Here is a 16,353-nt window from a genome sequence, read left to right as displayed (position 1 = left end):
GCTCTTCATTCACAGTAGAAGCAATGTTGGGAGAACAGACTGGTAACTTGGCCACCGGCATTAGACACCTCACACAGATGGTGTGCATCTCTGTAGGGCTTGTGTGCTGTTTCTACTCATGTTTGTAGCCAACACGAGCAAAGCCTTCTTTGTGAGATGCTGGTTTTAGCCAGTTGTACAGGGTATTTCTCCCACTAAGGGAAAGAGCCCAGCATTTTTATTGCACTTAAGACATACACAAATGCTGAAGCAGCAACATAGGCAATGGTGTTACTCTGGTTTTAAATCTGCTATGTGGGTTTAAGTGTATCTGAGTTCTAACAGATATGTGTATATTCTCCTTTGGTAAAAAAAAAGAAAAATTGCTTACTGTTTTCCATCCCTTTTATTGTAACATGATTTATAATATTTGAAGGTGATCTGTGTCTGGCAGAAGTTACCATTTTGCCTCTTTTTGTTTGCCTTTTTAATGTCACAGACTCTGAATGAGCACACTGTCTTTTGCATAGCTATAGAGTCCAAAGTTACCAGAAATAATTTTTTAAATAACACTTTGAGATTTCTCATTAATTTTGCTTTAATGCTTTCTGACAAAAATGGATTAGATCTGGATGTCCCTTTGCTTTTAAATAAATTTGGTTTTCGTTCTCTAAGCAAGTGAAACTTCTCACTGTGTCACTGCCACAGAATTAAGGCTGGAAGGAAATTGAAATTATCTATTTTACAACTGGATTTTGTACTAGTTTCACCTGCAGAGCTGTCAAGCTCCAGAATTTTGTCTCAAGTTGCTTAAAATAAATAAATAAATGAATTATAGTCTAGACAGAAATTCAAATCCTTCAAAAACGTGATTTACTAATATTTGTAAGAGACAGGAAAAAGAACTGACCTACATCTGTGTTCATTGACTGGGTAGAAGAGGGACCAGTAACTTTAGTATACAGGGAAACTATAAAACAAGTGTGTGATTCTGCAGGATTTACTATAAAACCCATCAGTCTAGTGCACATTTTCATAGATAAATATAGTAAGGAAAAGTCCCTCATATTACGTGGATCAGAGAAACGGTGTTAAGATATTTTCATCTCTGCCAGCAGAGGCTTTCAACAAGGAATGCCAAAAATAACCACTGCAGTCAAGTTGTTTAAAATATACACTTTGTTGCTGATTGCAATCCTCAATAAAAATACTGTTGGCTAGAAATGTATTTAAACATCTGGCATAAACAACAACTTTAGGTTAATTTATGATGGCACAGCAGTCCAGCAGGGATAGAAACATTGAATGAACTTCTACGTAATCCAAGAGGCATACGGGGTCAAGAAGGGGGGCAGATAGGTAGATGGAAATTACCTTGTCCTGGATTAGCTCTGCCAACATGCACCCAATACTGTGGATATTGCAAGCAGCTGCCTTCTATACTACCTACTGCCCCTGCTTGATCACATCCCAGACACAGCCAGCCAGAAGAGAGCTCATGTTTGCCATCAGGCTGCAGTCAGCCGATTCAAACAACCTCTGTCTGTTCCTCTAGCTCTCAGCTAAGCTGCAAGCCAGTATTTCTGTACCTCCAGATTAACCAAGAAGTTACTGTTGCACACATAATGTGGCATAGAGAGAGCGCCATAAGAAAAAGATTAACCCCAAAAAATTGCAAATCAAAGAATGGGTAAAAAGAAGCGAGGTGAATAAGGACAGGCATAGTGTTGAGCAAGGAAATGATTTTTCAGCATGACTGCTTTGAAAAGGTGGGAGGTTTAAGAATGGAGAATTGATGTAAAATTTTAATTTGTTTGTTTTGCATCAAAAAGAAAAGCTAAAATGTATTGTGTATTGAAGAAAATGAAATGTTGCTTCCATTTGATGCAAAGCAGAATGGTTTTATTTCATGTATTTTTTCACAAAAATAAATTAATACTTAAGTTATAAAACTGGAGAAGGAGAAAGGATGCCTGATAGTAGTTGTTGCTTAGGGGGCTTTTTTAATGTAATTCCTTGGAAGTTTAGAATTCTTATGACTTGGGGTATGCGAGTTCAATTCTGCCCTCTGTCTGGTGGGACTGAACCCACAATTCCCATTTTCCAGCCTAGTGCCCAAACTGTCAAGCTCCAATAAGGGAATGTGGATCAGGCTGCTCTCCATCTTTCTCATTGACATTCTTTCCAGTTGGATAGAACAGTGATATTCCTGAGAGGAGAGGTGGGAATTCAGGCAGGCACTCTTCTCAGGGATTGTTCTTACCACTTGTCCACATTCCTTCTCTATCTCTGAACAACACAAGGATTTTATTCAAAGTGTACAATGTGAAGGACCAAGGATGCTTGCGTCTGTAGTGGCCTCTGGTCTGTACTCACTTGGGAGGTGGACAATTCCTGTTGTGATCTTTGCCAGACTTCAGGGATCATGGGTGTAAACTTGCGGTTCCCACGCTGGCAGGAGGTTTTAATGCAAATTCTGTTGGGTATGCTGTGGTGGATCTCCCTCAGTTGCTTTTCTTAGAATTGTTCCATTTTAAGCGAAATACCTAAGTGATTACTGAGAGTGGCATGACTATTCAGCACTGGGACACGCACACCAGAGGTGGGATATTTCAGTTCTAGTTACTGTGACTGAAAATTCCAGTCTACTCCATTTTAAGAAGCTAGCGTTAAAGCAGAGTCACTGAGGTCAGTAGGAAATTATATGAGCTTAGCCCTATTGCATTAGATGGAACCTCAGTTTAGATTTAGATACATGATTTTAAAATCCTGTTAACCATTATCTTAGTTTTATTGTATATTGCAATTTGCTACCCTGGCTCTTTTATAAACTCTCCTATCTAGAAGGAAAATTCTGCTAAGACCAATGTGAGGAAATTCCTTCTGATAGTAGGAGTCAGTATTTAAATTACTGCAGTCAGTATTTAAATTACTGTAAAATTTCAAAGCATTGAAGTCCTCTGAAATGATGAGTATGATATAACTGAATAACGGTATATTCGATTTCCTCTGTATCTGCTGGTATATATATACTGATAAAGAACCTAGTCCAAATTACTCGTATGTAAAGACAGTAAATGGAATTCAGTCAGATCAGAATTGTGTTATTCAGCATCAAGCTATGCGACTGCAAAGGATTAACCAGAACAGGGACAAATGAGAGGCATTGTTAATGGCACTAGCCAGCTTAATATTTAAAAACTGGTTTGTCTTAATAGTCAGAAATTAAATCCATCATGTGACAAAGGAAATTTAATCTGATCTATTAATTCATGTAAATTTCAAAACTCTGTCTTGAACAATGTTTGCTTTAACGTATGTTTAGTATTTTTTCACCAGAGGACATTTTGATTGCTAAAAGCCATTTTGTACTGTATGCTTGGAAGTGAAGGTGACATCTCCACCGTTTCCTTCCTAGTTGAGGCCAGAGCACTGCAGGGCCATAACAACCATGTATTTTTTGTTTCAGAGAAGAAAAGAAAAAAACCAAACATGTTTCCTGGGGTTTTTTTAAACATTCTTCTACTCTAGGAGGACTAGTACTTGAAATAATACATTTCAAGACTTAATATGGTTCTATCCTTGCTGTTTGGTCTCTGCTTCCTCCACTTAGAAAGTGAAGGGGAAGGAAAAGAGAAATGCTGTCTATAGACTTGAAAATATATGTCTGTATTAGTAGAGACATTTCTTCTGCTCATTTTTTCATGCCTTATACATCATGGACATGAAGCATGTTGCTTTTAGGAAGAGATAAAATTGGCTAACCACTCATACTAAAATTATGAATCCAAATAGACTGGGGAAAAAGTAGCACATTTCTTTTTTTCTTTCTCTTTTTTCCTTCACTGCACAAATTGAGAGTAGGGTGTAAGACAGGAGCGTGGCTAAGATAAGGGGGGTCAGAAAGAATAAGAAATGCAAATAACTGCAAATACTAATGTTATGTTGCCTTACGTCTTGGTTTGTTACTGCTCTTCTGTGTTCTGAAAGGCCCTCAAGACTAATTGGTTTCATTGTCATTTTATTTATATATACATATATACACATTCATTTGGGGCTTAACTAGTAACCTGTAACTATGGGAATGGAGGCTGCCAACACACCTGTGATGACACAGATACTGGTCCTGTGTGTGGTTGTCATCAGAAGTATGCCCTACATTCAGATGGCCGAACCTGCATTGGTAAGTACTTCTCTGCAGCGCATTTTATTTTGTATTCCTCATAGAATATATATGTGCACATATGTATGTATGTGTGTGTGCGTGTGTGTTTGTATCTCACAGGCCTTTAGCACCATTGCTGAGAGAAGTGTATAACAGCAGTTCCTGGCCATAGTAGCTAAGGTCACTCTATACAGAGAGAGAAGCATTTGTGCGTGTTTTGTCAAAATGTTTGTTAATGAAGTATCCCTTTGTTACTCCTGTGTAACTTTTATTTCTTTTCATAACTCTAATAATTTTTGAAGTTAAAAGGTGTAGAACATTCATAATTATGAATGAAAGTTCAGCTCTTCCATTCACTTTCATAAGTCAAGACTTCCTTGCGTAAGCAAGGTGAGGAAAATGATCCTCTTTCGTAAGCTGTTATCGGGGAAAATTAATCATCATGATGTGCTTTCTTCCCTGTTGTATGTCTTATGATTCTAAAAATTACAGAACTTGTAATGAATAAGCTTTCCCTCAGATTATCAGTAGGAAAAAGCCATTCAAGAGATGAAGCATCTTGGGAAATGCTATGCAAACGTTTGATTGTAAAACATATTATTTGCTTAACACCATTTCTTTCCACTCTGCTTTTTTTTAAATAAAAAAAGGATATTTTTGCATACTGCAATTTAAAATTTGGAAATTCTTATTCACAGATCAGAACCTAAAATCCATAATGGTTTTAATTAGCATTGTGGTCATGTTGACTTTTTTTGTTTGTTTAATTTCAAATTCTTACATATTCCTGGTAATTTCCTGAGGTTAAAAAAGCATGGACGCATATTTATCATCTTTTCTCTCCTTTATCAATACTGCAAGACAGAGCACTTGAAACCCATGGAAATCTGTCAGTTATCTTTAGTGATCCGTTGGTCAGATCCATGGCATAAAACTCAGTGGCTGCCCAGAGCCTCACTCACTTCTGATGGGTTTGACTGCACAAATTGTGTGGTAGGGTGAGGGTTATGTTGGCAGAGGCAGAGCTGAACAAGGTTCAGCACTGGACTCTGCCTCGCTGTACACACAAGCTATGTCTCAGCTTACGGGATCTCTCAGCTAGTACTTCTGACTAACACAGAGGGCTCCGTCGTACAGTCCCTCTGTTTAAATAACCCTCCCTGAAGCCTGTGGCAGTTCCAGATGCAGAGAATTTGCAAAAGCGAGGGCCTTGAGAGCAGGTTTTATTGAATGGATAATTGATCTTCTATTTATTAGCATTCACTAATATCCTTGGATTGATGTTTTATTTTGTCCAGCATGTAAAAATGATTTTAAAAGCTGTGTACACTGCACCTGTTTTTTACTTTTTTTTCTATTTTTGTAATGTAATACATACAACTCCATGTTACATTCCTTGGTCTTGTGATGTAAGTCACATATTACTGCCTGTGCTGATTTTCTTCCCTCTAAGTAGTTCTTTCTCTTAGAATACTTTTAAATTTTTTTATTTATTTTTTACATTTTTATTCCTGCTTTCTGGTGATGGTTCCTGATTGCCTGTCTTGTCTGATAACTGACGTTCATTAATTATTTACAGAGCAAAATAAAAATACTCAAACAAAAGCCTCTATTGCAGCCTGATCCCATCTAGAACTTGTTAAAAACAAAACAAAACAACTTCTTGTTACCACTCAACCATGTAGTGTTGCCACAAACAAAACCTGCCAGCCTCCTCCTCCTCCTCACTTCAGTGATTCCAGTGTTTGCTGTCTTCAGTGGTGTATATATTCCAGGCATCACTGCAAGAATGCAAACTTCTGCAATGCCAGATAAATACTTGTTGACCCTTTGTCTAACATATTTTGTCTTCGTTTGCTTGACTTATCCTTCTACTTTATTTTTTTATGTTTGCTGCATGTGAAAGTCCCCACTTGCATTTTGTTTTTTGTTTTCCTAATAAGCATTTCCCTCTCTGTATAAATCATTTTATTTACACAGCTGTTGCTTCTCCATTGCTCTCCTGTATCAGAAATCTTTATTTTTATTTCACTTACTGATCATCTCTTCCCAGACTTGTGACTGTTTCTGTGTATTTCTAATGAAGCATAACCAAACTAAAGTCCTCATTATGCTGTATGAAACTCTTACATGTAGGATATCAGAGACTACCTTGTAAAATGACCTTTGCTGACATCATCTTGCATACTGCATGCTTATAAAATTACTAAACCCTGTTCTTGCAACATCTTTCCTAGCGTTGAATGTTTAGCTAGTAGTGTTTCATAGACAAGCAGGCAACCAGCACTGCCCAAATTGATATTTTTTTGTGTTTGTTTGGTTTGTTGTTTGTTTATTTTGTTGTTGTTTTTGTTGAAGTTGCATGCTGTTGTTTGGTTTCTCCTCACCATGTGTCAATGTGTACAAGACTATGGGTGCATCCGTGCCCATCCATCACCGGACTCTTCTAGCTCTCTCTGTCTGTCTTGGTCTTCTGCCTGCCACCTTCAGATCCTGGTGCCACCATTAGCCTGAATCACTTTACAGTTTGTCTTTGGTAGTTTGTTTAACTAGCATCCCTGAATTTTAATTTTCATCATTAACACCTCTCTGGGGCACTCATGTTAGCTGTCTTGTTCTCCAGTTGGAATCCAGCTTCCTGTACGTGGTTAATTACTTCATAGTTGACCATTCTTCCTCCTCCCCCTCTTTCTTCCTCCTTTCTCTAAACACCCTTTAATTTTTTCCTGGGGTCTCAAAGGGAATTAACTCTCTAACGGGGATTTAGTGCTTTCATGCCTTGCTTCTTGGCTTTGGCTGTGCCATGCCAAGAAACTGTCTTAGGCAGTGGAAAATTGGGCTTGTGATTAACCAACTGCTCCATGTTTGTCCCTTACTTGTGTTTTAGAGAAGGATGAGGCTGCAATTGAGAGTTCTGAGTACAATGCCACGTCAGTAGCTGATGTGGACAAGCGGGTGAAACGGCGGCTACTTATGGGTAACACTTTTCTTCCACTTCCTTTGTTGTGCTCTCACTTTTGTCTGTATGTGTGTGGGGGGGAGGTTCTCTTTTGGTCTCATTTGGTCCCTTTGGTTTTGGTTTGGTTTGTTTTTTTTTAACCTGACTTCGTCTGTGTGGAAAGGTCACCAATTTTGTTAAGTTCTCATCTGTTGTACAACTTCATTTCTTGTTTTTAAACTTTTTTTCCTAATGCTGCAGCTTTAATGTTCAATTTCTTCTGCATAGAAAGAAGCTTTTGCCATTAACCTTACTTACCTTATGCAAGCTACTTCTTACATGTGATTTGTGTGTGTTTGTGTGTATGTGTTGCTGTAGGATTCCTGAAAAATCTCATGTTGCAGACCTGCCTATTGACTTAAAAGTGGATAATGATGATGATGATATAAAACAATGTTCTATTACATATGTGGTGTTAAATGAACAACTGTATTTGCCTACTTAAAATTTGCAGTACTTTTGATTGAAATGTAAATATTATGACTGGAAATTCATTTATTTCTTTTGTGCAGCTATGTTAGTAACCACTGAAAGATCTTTCCCTAGTGACTAGCGAGCTTTCGTACGTTCTTCTTGCAAGGCTGAAGCATGGCTTGTTTCTCTGTGTTGTTGGAGCCTGAGAGTGGAAGGGATGAGGAAGTGCATTGAACAATGAAGATAATTCTTTAGCTTCTGCTCTCAGTTAACCCATTGCGCACCCTTGTGCTTGTCTTCTTCATGTTACATTTGTGGCCATTAGTGAGAATGACCTTTTGGAAATAGAAAGGGTAGAGTGGCTGGACCTCTGCCAGACTCTTTTCATGTGACAAAGAGCACAGGGCAGCACAGACTGCTGAATGATGCCCACAGTTTGGAGGTTTTCAGGTGGTTTATTACTCTGTATTTTCCATTCTGATGCCCTACTCACCACATATAATTATTTCCACTAGGTTTTAAACATAGTGAGCATTGGTATGATGTAACCAATGAACCGTTTACAAGACAGGGATTCTTCACCCACAGAAGAGATTCTGGCAGGACTCTGCTCTCTTCCCTCCTGGTCGCTTTTTCATTTCTTAAGACCATTGAGTCCGTTGCAGACTCTGTCCTTACAGCCCTTGGCAAGCTCAGCTTTGGCTGTAAGCATCCACACCTATCTGGAAGGACCGCCTCTAGGAGCCTAGAAGCCTCACTTTAAATATTTAGTTGATTGCTGGGATAATAGTTTCAGTAGGTGACAATATTTATCAAGTTTCCATATCACTTGCACCTCGTCACCCATGACAAACCATCCGCTTAACCATAGGCCAGCGTACAACCACTGTGTAGGAAATGGCACGGTGTTACAACTCTGACATGGTATTAGATTATAATATTGAGGTAAAATATTTTCCCTCGTGTGAAAACCTGGGCATATGTTCCTTTATTTTCAGATTATCTATGATTGTTAATTTGCAATTAGTTTGCAGACCTAGCAAGTGACCCATATCAATTTATTGTTTAATATGCACTGTTTAAATTAATTTAAGCTAACAAAAGCTATGAGGCGGCTCATCTTGCTTTCTAAAGGTGCTATTAACACTTTTAGCTGTAATTTCAATAAGACCTATAGTCTCACAGGAAGTCAGGAAAAAAATGTGCAAGGGGCCTCTAGACCACTGGCAGATCCAGTCCTCTAGGTCTAAATGGTTAGTTTGCCCAGCCACTAACAGTATGTACAATATGGTTTAGAGAGACTGAGCAACATAGTGCACTGCGTTGCTGCCTCACGCTCTGATAAAAGTAATTGTCCAACCTGAAAATAAGCTCACACTGCTTACAAGAGCCCAGGCAAATAGAATTTAAAAGTTATGATTAGCAACAAGCTTCTTAGTTACACCAGGTCTGCAAGTTCCAAGCTGAACATAGACTCTAGAAATAGGTTTAGGGAGATAGTTAAAAATCCAGTTTGCAAAATACATTGTTTAACTCTTCAGTACCTCCTGTATTAACAGGTATCAACCAAGAGTTGAGAGTTTATGGACATGCTGTGTTTGCACAACTGATTCCTTAGAAAAGTATTAACTAGAGCTGAAAAGAAATTTAATTAGTTAGTGAAATCTGAGTGGGTGGCTTATTACTTAGGGACTTTTCTACTTGTTTATTTCTACTGTTTTCTGATGCTCAGAAAATCCACAGTTTTCTCCATTTCTCCATTTTTAATGGAGTCTTACTACATTTCAAAAGTGTAGTGGCATGTCCATGAAATTCTGTGTGTCTTCAGATGTTTTCTAAACAGCTGTTTTAGAAAGTACTGGAAGGCTTCTCCAGAAACTTTGTTACCAGCCTTTGTAAACAGACTGTGATTTTTGACCCTCCTGCAGGCAGTCTTGGGAGAGTAGGAAAAGTAGATGACTTTATGTAATTTTAGTAGTCTGATGAAAGATGCTTTCAGTTGCAAGCCCTGAGATTATAATTTCTGGTCCCCTCTCATTTGCTGCATGCTGTTAAAATGACTATGATATTTATAAGCCTTAATATCAGCCAAGGCTAAGAATAAGCTTGCATGGGATTACTTCAGGAGAACAGGACTGCTGTCAGACCTGACTGCCTATGCCACTCATTTTGCTACAGCAAGACTGGCCACCTCTGTAGCTCAGACTGACTCTTACAGGGGCCTGTCCCTTAGTCATGGTGTGGTCCTGTGACTTGTGGCTAAATCTTAAATAGAGAAAAGTAGATAAATACACTTCCTTCCTTCCTGTTAGATGCATTTTTATCTAGATCTTGTGGGGCAGACAAGAAACTGGTCTTCTCTGATGATCTACAAGAAACTTTCCTTTAGAGCCATCCAATGATTCCTAGGAATTTTCATCCAACTTTTTTCATAATGTTTGGAAAGACCCCGAGGGCTTCCAGCTGTCCTTTGTCTCTCCTGTTCAGAGAAAAACACTTGGATTCAGAGTAAAGAGCGCTCTCATTAAAGAAATGGCACTGAATGACTTTTCTCTGATCAGTGAATGTTGCACCATATTGCTGTTCATACAGCTCATTTACATTTTCTTCACTTCCCCCTGGGCCATTGCCATTGTAGAGTGGAAAGGAGTGCAGCCTTAATTGTACTCCAGGTGGGCTTCTGGTGAGGTTCTGCCGTCTGCCAGAGTTCCGTGGTGGGTGCTATAAACTGGATGTTGAGCCATGTACATTCTGTAGATTAGGAAGGAAAGTGCACATTCATCCTGCAGAAGTGCATGCATCCAAGCACTGAAAACAAGAGCCTTACCATTGTCTGTAAGATATGTTTACATCCACCTTGTTGCAGAACACCTTGCACTTACTATAAATCAGTAGGGCACAACCAATGTCATCAGGTCTTCTTAAACATCTGGTATAGTTTACCTTGCAGTCAGTTGAGCACTGCCTTCAGCTCTTAAAATTGTGCTCAAATCTCTGTTTTGTATGATACAACACAATTTTTTCTGAAAATATTTTCAGTGTATTTCTTAGGAGCAATCACAGAGACCTCCCCACTTTCCTTTGCCTTCTTTTCCTCGAGAACCTATTTGCCAGGACTGTTTTTCCTGTCATAGCATCATAGCATGAGACTGCCATACCTGATTAGAGGAGTGTGCTAATGCATTTCATATTGTTCAGTCTAAATCCAGCATCAGTTTGAAACACAGTATATCATGCCCTGCCTACCTGGATGAAAGCCATTCTAGTGTGGGCATACAACTTTAGAAGTACCAAATTTCCACTCAATCCTACTAATACACATATCCTCAAAATATTTTGTCCAGTGTCACATCTTCAGCAATGGAAGTTGCTTTTATTCATGTATCCAGTTTCCAAATCTCTTTTTGCTATTGCAGCCCTGGATAGAATTCATAAGTCTAGTGGCCCCACAGTCTACAACTGTAAAGATGAGTCATCCAGTAGTCTAGTGCTTTATCATTATATATATTGTAAATTATCAAGTCTCACTGGCTTAGCATTAGTCTCTTCTTGGGCGCTGTCTTTCACTTGAAAAGGCTACAGAGTTTTTATAGAGCAATTGTCTGTTGATATCCTGAAGCTTTCTTTTACATAGAACTTGATACTGTGGACACAAAAATAGATTTTATAGCATCAGTTATGCCATTAGGCTGCCTCATTACAAATAAGTCAACTGCTTACAAAGATGTGACAGGCAGCTGAAAACTTCCTCTTTGAGGAACCAGAACTGCAGAACTGTCTGGTCTTAAGACTCAAGAAGTCCTCATCTCCTAATCAAAGGTAATGCTTTGCTCTTTGGCTACTTTTCACATCAACTCTTAGAACCAAGAAATTTTATGATACATTTTTTATATTGTCTTTAAAAATGCAGTCACTTGCTACGTTGTCATCATCACAGGCCTTACTAGACTGCATGAATCCTTAAGGTGCTTTAGCGACACAACCATGATGTTCTGTCCATGTTGTTTCTTAGATCTTATCTTCTGATCAGCACTTTTTGAAGTGGTGGGCCTGACCCATTTCTCACCATGTTTCATTTCCCTCCCTGTACTCTTTAGTAGTCAAATGGATCAGGTTCATTTGGGCTTGAACCCGAGTGACTTCAGAACAACTGCAAAGGCTATGTTTCTCTCCCTCACCTTCAGTCCACCTTTTCCATTCTTTCCAGAGATCACTGTTGTAAGAACTCACTTTGGCAATAAAATGTATTTCCTCTGGCCCTAGAAGATAGAAGGTTGGTTCCTTCTTGTCTCAAGAAGAGAGTTTTACAAAGTTCTTTTCAGTATAACAAAGAGCAACAGAACATTGAGCCCATCTTGAAGTTAAGGAAGTGCAGTAATTTCCCTTGCGTGTTTAAGGCCACGATAATGGTGCAAATGGCAGTAATACCATCACTACAAGTGTCTTCAGAAACCCAAACTCTACACTGAAATTCACTCCTTCACAAGATGTGTTCAACTTATTGTGTGTCAGGAGAGCTTAAGGTTTTGCCATTGGACATTGACTTCTTGGGTCACCAGTACAGCTATTTGCAGCCCACCTCAGATACAGGGATGTAATTCTCTTCCCTTCCCTTGAAGCTGGCTCCCAAGATCCCTACAAATTATTTTACTGTCAATTTAAGTGCTTGTATAAACTGTAAAGTGCACTGGAACTGCCCTGGACTTCGTTACTGCTAAAGTTTACCTCTGCCTAGATTGTTTCTGTAGTGTAGGAAGCACTTCAAGTCATTTGGAAAATCACGCCAACAAGGACCAGCTTTCCCAGGCTGGGATATGTTATATGTGTACCTATATTACATTCCATCCCTGATTTCCTAAGAGTGGCTTACAGGCAGGGCTTTGGTCTGTCTATATTAATGGCACATAACCAGCAATTAAGGTAGTATTTTCACTAGTTTTGTATTTTCCCTTGTTGTGGCAAGAATCATTTGAGTTCTGCAGATGGCTCCTCTTTCATTTTTAGTAGCCTTCTAGCCATTTATAATCGAGCACCCAGCTACCTGCCTGGAGAGCCAAGTGTGCAATCCACTAAGACCATTTCCTCTCCACAACAATCAGTAGAGATGTGAGCTGTGAAAATTGCAATTTGGGTATTTCTCACATGGATTAGCTTATGACAGAGAACACCACTGCATGTTATATGGGACAGAATCATCTCTTTTTTGCCTTAAGGTGAGCTTGCTTTGAAAAGTGTACTTCCACTATCAGTTCAACTCCAACGATCTCAAATGTTGCAGCAGATAGCCAGAGACAGTTCACACTAGTAGATCACAAGTGCAGGTTCTGCTTTGGCCACTCTCATGACATGCCAGTACTCCTTTCTCTGTGTGCTGGTCAGCTCTTTCATCCGGTCTTGTGCCTCCTGAAGGTACCTAGAAACATCAGCCAAGGTAACTGTGTTTATCCTGTCCTGGCCAAAGCTGTTTTGATTTCAGGAGATTTTTATCCAGTACCTACAATGGATTTTAATGAGCTGCTCACATCATATCAAAAAACCCCACAATTTGAGCTTATGGTCATGGCTTACTGCATTTGCAGCAAAGGCAAACATTTTAGCATCTGTTACATCAAATAGAGATATTTACAACTTCAGAGCTGATCCTTCTTACGTTAGGTTTACCCATTAGAACCTAAAGTAGTACCCAACTTTAGATATCTTGAGTCATCTGAGCTTAATAATCAGCCATATGGTATTTTTTCCTAAACCACAATTATCTAAGAATTAGGCTACCCTATTCACCCTGGACATCAAGCATGCTTTGGCTTTTATTTGTCTGGGAGCAGATCCTTTAGGAGCACCCCTCACCTGATAGCCTCAGTGGCAGGAAGGTACCTAGTTATAGCTATTTCCACCCTAGATTATCACTGCAGGTAACAGATTGTGTCAGGCCTGATTGGTCAGGTCAGAACCATCAGATGTGAGCTGAACATACTCCCCAGGAGTTCAAGGCAGAAGGGCCATCTGAAGCACCATCCTTGCTTCTGCAGTTGCCCCTCACAGAGGCTTCCGGGCATTATGCAGCTCTTAGCAGAGCAGTCCTCTACATTCTCTGTTTCTGATGAATCAAGATCCTCCTTCACGTAGTTTGCATAAAATAGGGACTACAGAGGGCACACACCCAGTGTGTGAACTTCATATTGATAATCATGGGAGGAGAAAGCAAGGTCACTTACTTGAGATGCATTGTCCATATGCACATTCATATGGTCAGCCACCCTTCTCCCCTTCTTTCACCTAGTCCACCTGGAAATTCTTGGGATTCCAGAGCTGAGAAGAACTGATGGTATGGGACTGTGTGGTCTTAAGGCTAAAAAAATCCAGGTCTTAACTTCCAAGGATCTATGCCCTGTATGAACGTGCATAAGAATAACAGATAAAAACCTTCTAATTTCTCTAGTATGCAGTCTTCTTTTTACTTCCACCTCTCCCTATGACACATTGAAAATCTGAGGATTAGTCTTTTCTACTGAAGATCATAAGCTTGGTAGAACAGCAAGGGGGTGCTCCTTTGCAGCTCAGGAAGGAGCTGTACAACTCTAGAACTTACTGAAGCCATGCATTCTTTACCTAAAAAATCCTTTAATCTGATGAGAGTTTTCTGGCAAAAGCCTTTCTTTTTTCTTGAAAGTAAGTTTTGTGGTTTTCACAGTGCTTTTGCTTGGAATGATCTTCAGAAACAGGGAGACAGAATGTACACAGTAGTCTCATTAGAACATTCATTTGAAATGTGAGGAATTTATACTGAAGACCTTTTCATGGTGATTTGCCACCCATGTTCAAGGAAAATGTTGGGCTGTAAAGTCAGACTAACTCATTATTGCCTCATGAAGGTACTCTACCCGTGGGGCCAGTATTGATAACCGATAGCCTGATGAGGGCTTGGGATTCTTCAGTTTCAATAAACATAAAAGAATAGAAAATGGGACCTGGGTTTCTAACATGGCATGTAATGCCCTAACTACCAAGCCATTGGAATAAGGAGTGTTATGAGCTCTGGTTTTCCATTAGAAAATTTCCAAAAGTCTTAGGTTGTTTTATTCCAATGTGAATTAAAAAGTGGATTCTGCAGGCTTCATTTTTGGTTCTCTTTCAAAATGGAATGAGAGTTTCCAGGTGATCCTACTCCCGGTTTTCGGTCTCGAAGAGCAGGGAGGTGGACAAGCTAGTGTTTGTTTTCAAGTGTTGTTCCAAAGCAATTAACTTCTGTTGTAGTTACAGCCTACCAAGGGTCACTTTAAGCCAAGAGCACCTTTTCAGTATGTGCTTCAGTTCCTAGCTTTGTTGTACTGCCTCCTAGGACTCCTTCAAATTATTTAAAATACGTCTTTATTTCTCTGAATGGCTTTTATCCGACTTAGAAATGCTCACTGTCAGAAAGCCAAGTGTGGTGCTCTGTATGCATCACAATCTTTTCGTGCTTTAATCAATAAAGCATTTAAAACATATTATTAACAGGCGTATTGCCAGGAGGATCCCTAACTCAGTTACTAACTGTGAAACCAAGACCTCACTTTAACTCTTTCTGTCAGTTCTACTTTCCTATATGAAATCATAGAAAACAGGAGGAAGGAATCCCTGAGGTCATTCATGCATTCTCTCTCCCAAGGGCAGATCCTTTCATCTTGAGTTATCGTCACTTTTATTCATTGAGTTTGTGAATGGTGTGCTATTTCCTGTAGAAATTGCCTTTCTTCATTTCTTTGCTGATGATAAAGACTCTGACCTTATCCAGAATTCCTACCAATACCTTCCATTGTTTTGCTTTTCCATTTTAAATGAAAGGATTTGTCCAAGGTCAGGAGATAATACTCCTCAATGTTCAGAGTATTTCAGGTTTTCTTAAATGCAGCTTCTCTATTTAGAAAACATACCACAAGCACAACTAATAGTGCTATTTTTAAGGGACCGGACTGGACTCATCCAGTGCTTATAAAACACTTGATCCAATCTATCAAGTGACGGTCCCTAAATATGTAGTGTTCCCTGAAGAGGAATCGAACTTTTCTGAAATGAGAGCTGCGGGATTCATGATTCAGTGCAAGATTCACCTAGTCGTTTCTTCACACATTCCGTATGTGGCAGTGCAGAATTCTCATCCTATTTTCATGCAAATAAAATTCTACCAATCATGAAATTGGAAGGAAATGAAGAGACAAGCATAACGGAGTGAAGAATTCCACATCCTGCAAGTTACCCTTTCTGTCTCACCTTTTTCATTCCCTGAATATGAAGCTCTTTCAGTTTCTCCTTCATCTGTTCACAGCTATTTGTTTCTTTCATTATACTCTTCTGAATGCTCTTTCTCTATCCTTTCAGCATCACAGAGCATAATTTGCATGAGAATAACATAGTTCTCACTTAACTGAAAATTCAAATATTTTGGTTGTGTGTTTAGTTTCTCCTTGTGCTTGTTGTCCTTTGGGTCCCTCCTTGTACCCTGATCTCATGTCATATACCAGATGTACTGCCGCTTGCAGTAAAATTCTTTTTTATGGATGGCAGCAGCAGTCTTAGCGTCTTCTCTGTCTCATTGCTTTCTTACTCATACTGCATATTCCCTCTTACTTAAAGTCAAGCTCATTTGTATAATCAACAGAATATTTTTTTTTAAATTGCCCTTCCTGAGTTAAGTTTTAATCTCTTCCAAGTTTCAGGCTTTCAGAATTTGTGTGGTTTTGGTCAGAATTTGAGTTGCATTTTGAGTGGTTTTTTATCCAATTAAATAGTCTTTGTTGTTAGGCATGGTCATGCAGTT

At 39.1% G+C, this 16,353-nt stretch overlaps 1 protein-coding gene across 4 annotated transcripts in view; it reads left to right on the top strand.

Annotated features, from left to right (window-relative positions):
- Positions 1–16,353, top strand: part of SCUBE1 (signal peptide, CUB domain and EGF like domain containing 1) — a 221,058-nt gene that overhangs the window by 114,566 nt on the left and 90,139 nt on the right. For 2 of the 4 annotated variants that reach the window (XM_072875918.1, XM_072875910.1), the window contains exons 6-7: positions 4,046–4,162; positions 7,032–7,121. In XM_072875918.1, the coding sequence (XP_072732019.1) occupies positions 4,046–4,162; positions 7,032–7,121 (207 nt within the window). The remainder of the gene's footprint in view (positions 1–4,045; positions 4,163–7,031; positions 7,122–16,353) is intronic. The other 2 variants (XM_072875936.1, XM_072875926.1) reach the window with 1 other exon arrangement.

The sequence above is a fragment of the Ciconia boyciana genome, chromosome 1, assembly GCF_034638445.1.
Source record: "Ciconia boyciana chromosome 1, ASM3463844v1, whole genome shotgun sequence".
In the NCBI taxonomy this organism is placed as follows: domain Eukaryota; kingdom Metazoa; phylum Chordata; class Aves; order Ciconiiformes; family Ciconiidae; genus Ciconia; species Ciconia boyciana.
The sequence above is the reverse complement of the archived record's forward strand: the minus strand, read 5'-3'. Positions and strand labels throughout refer to the sequence as shown.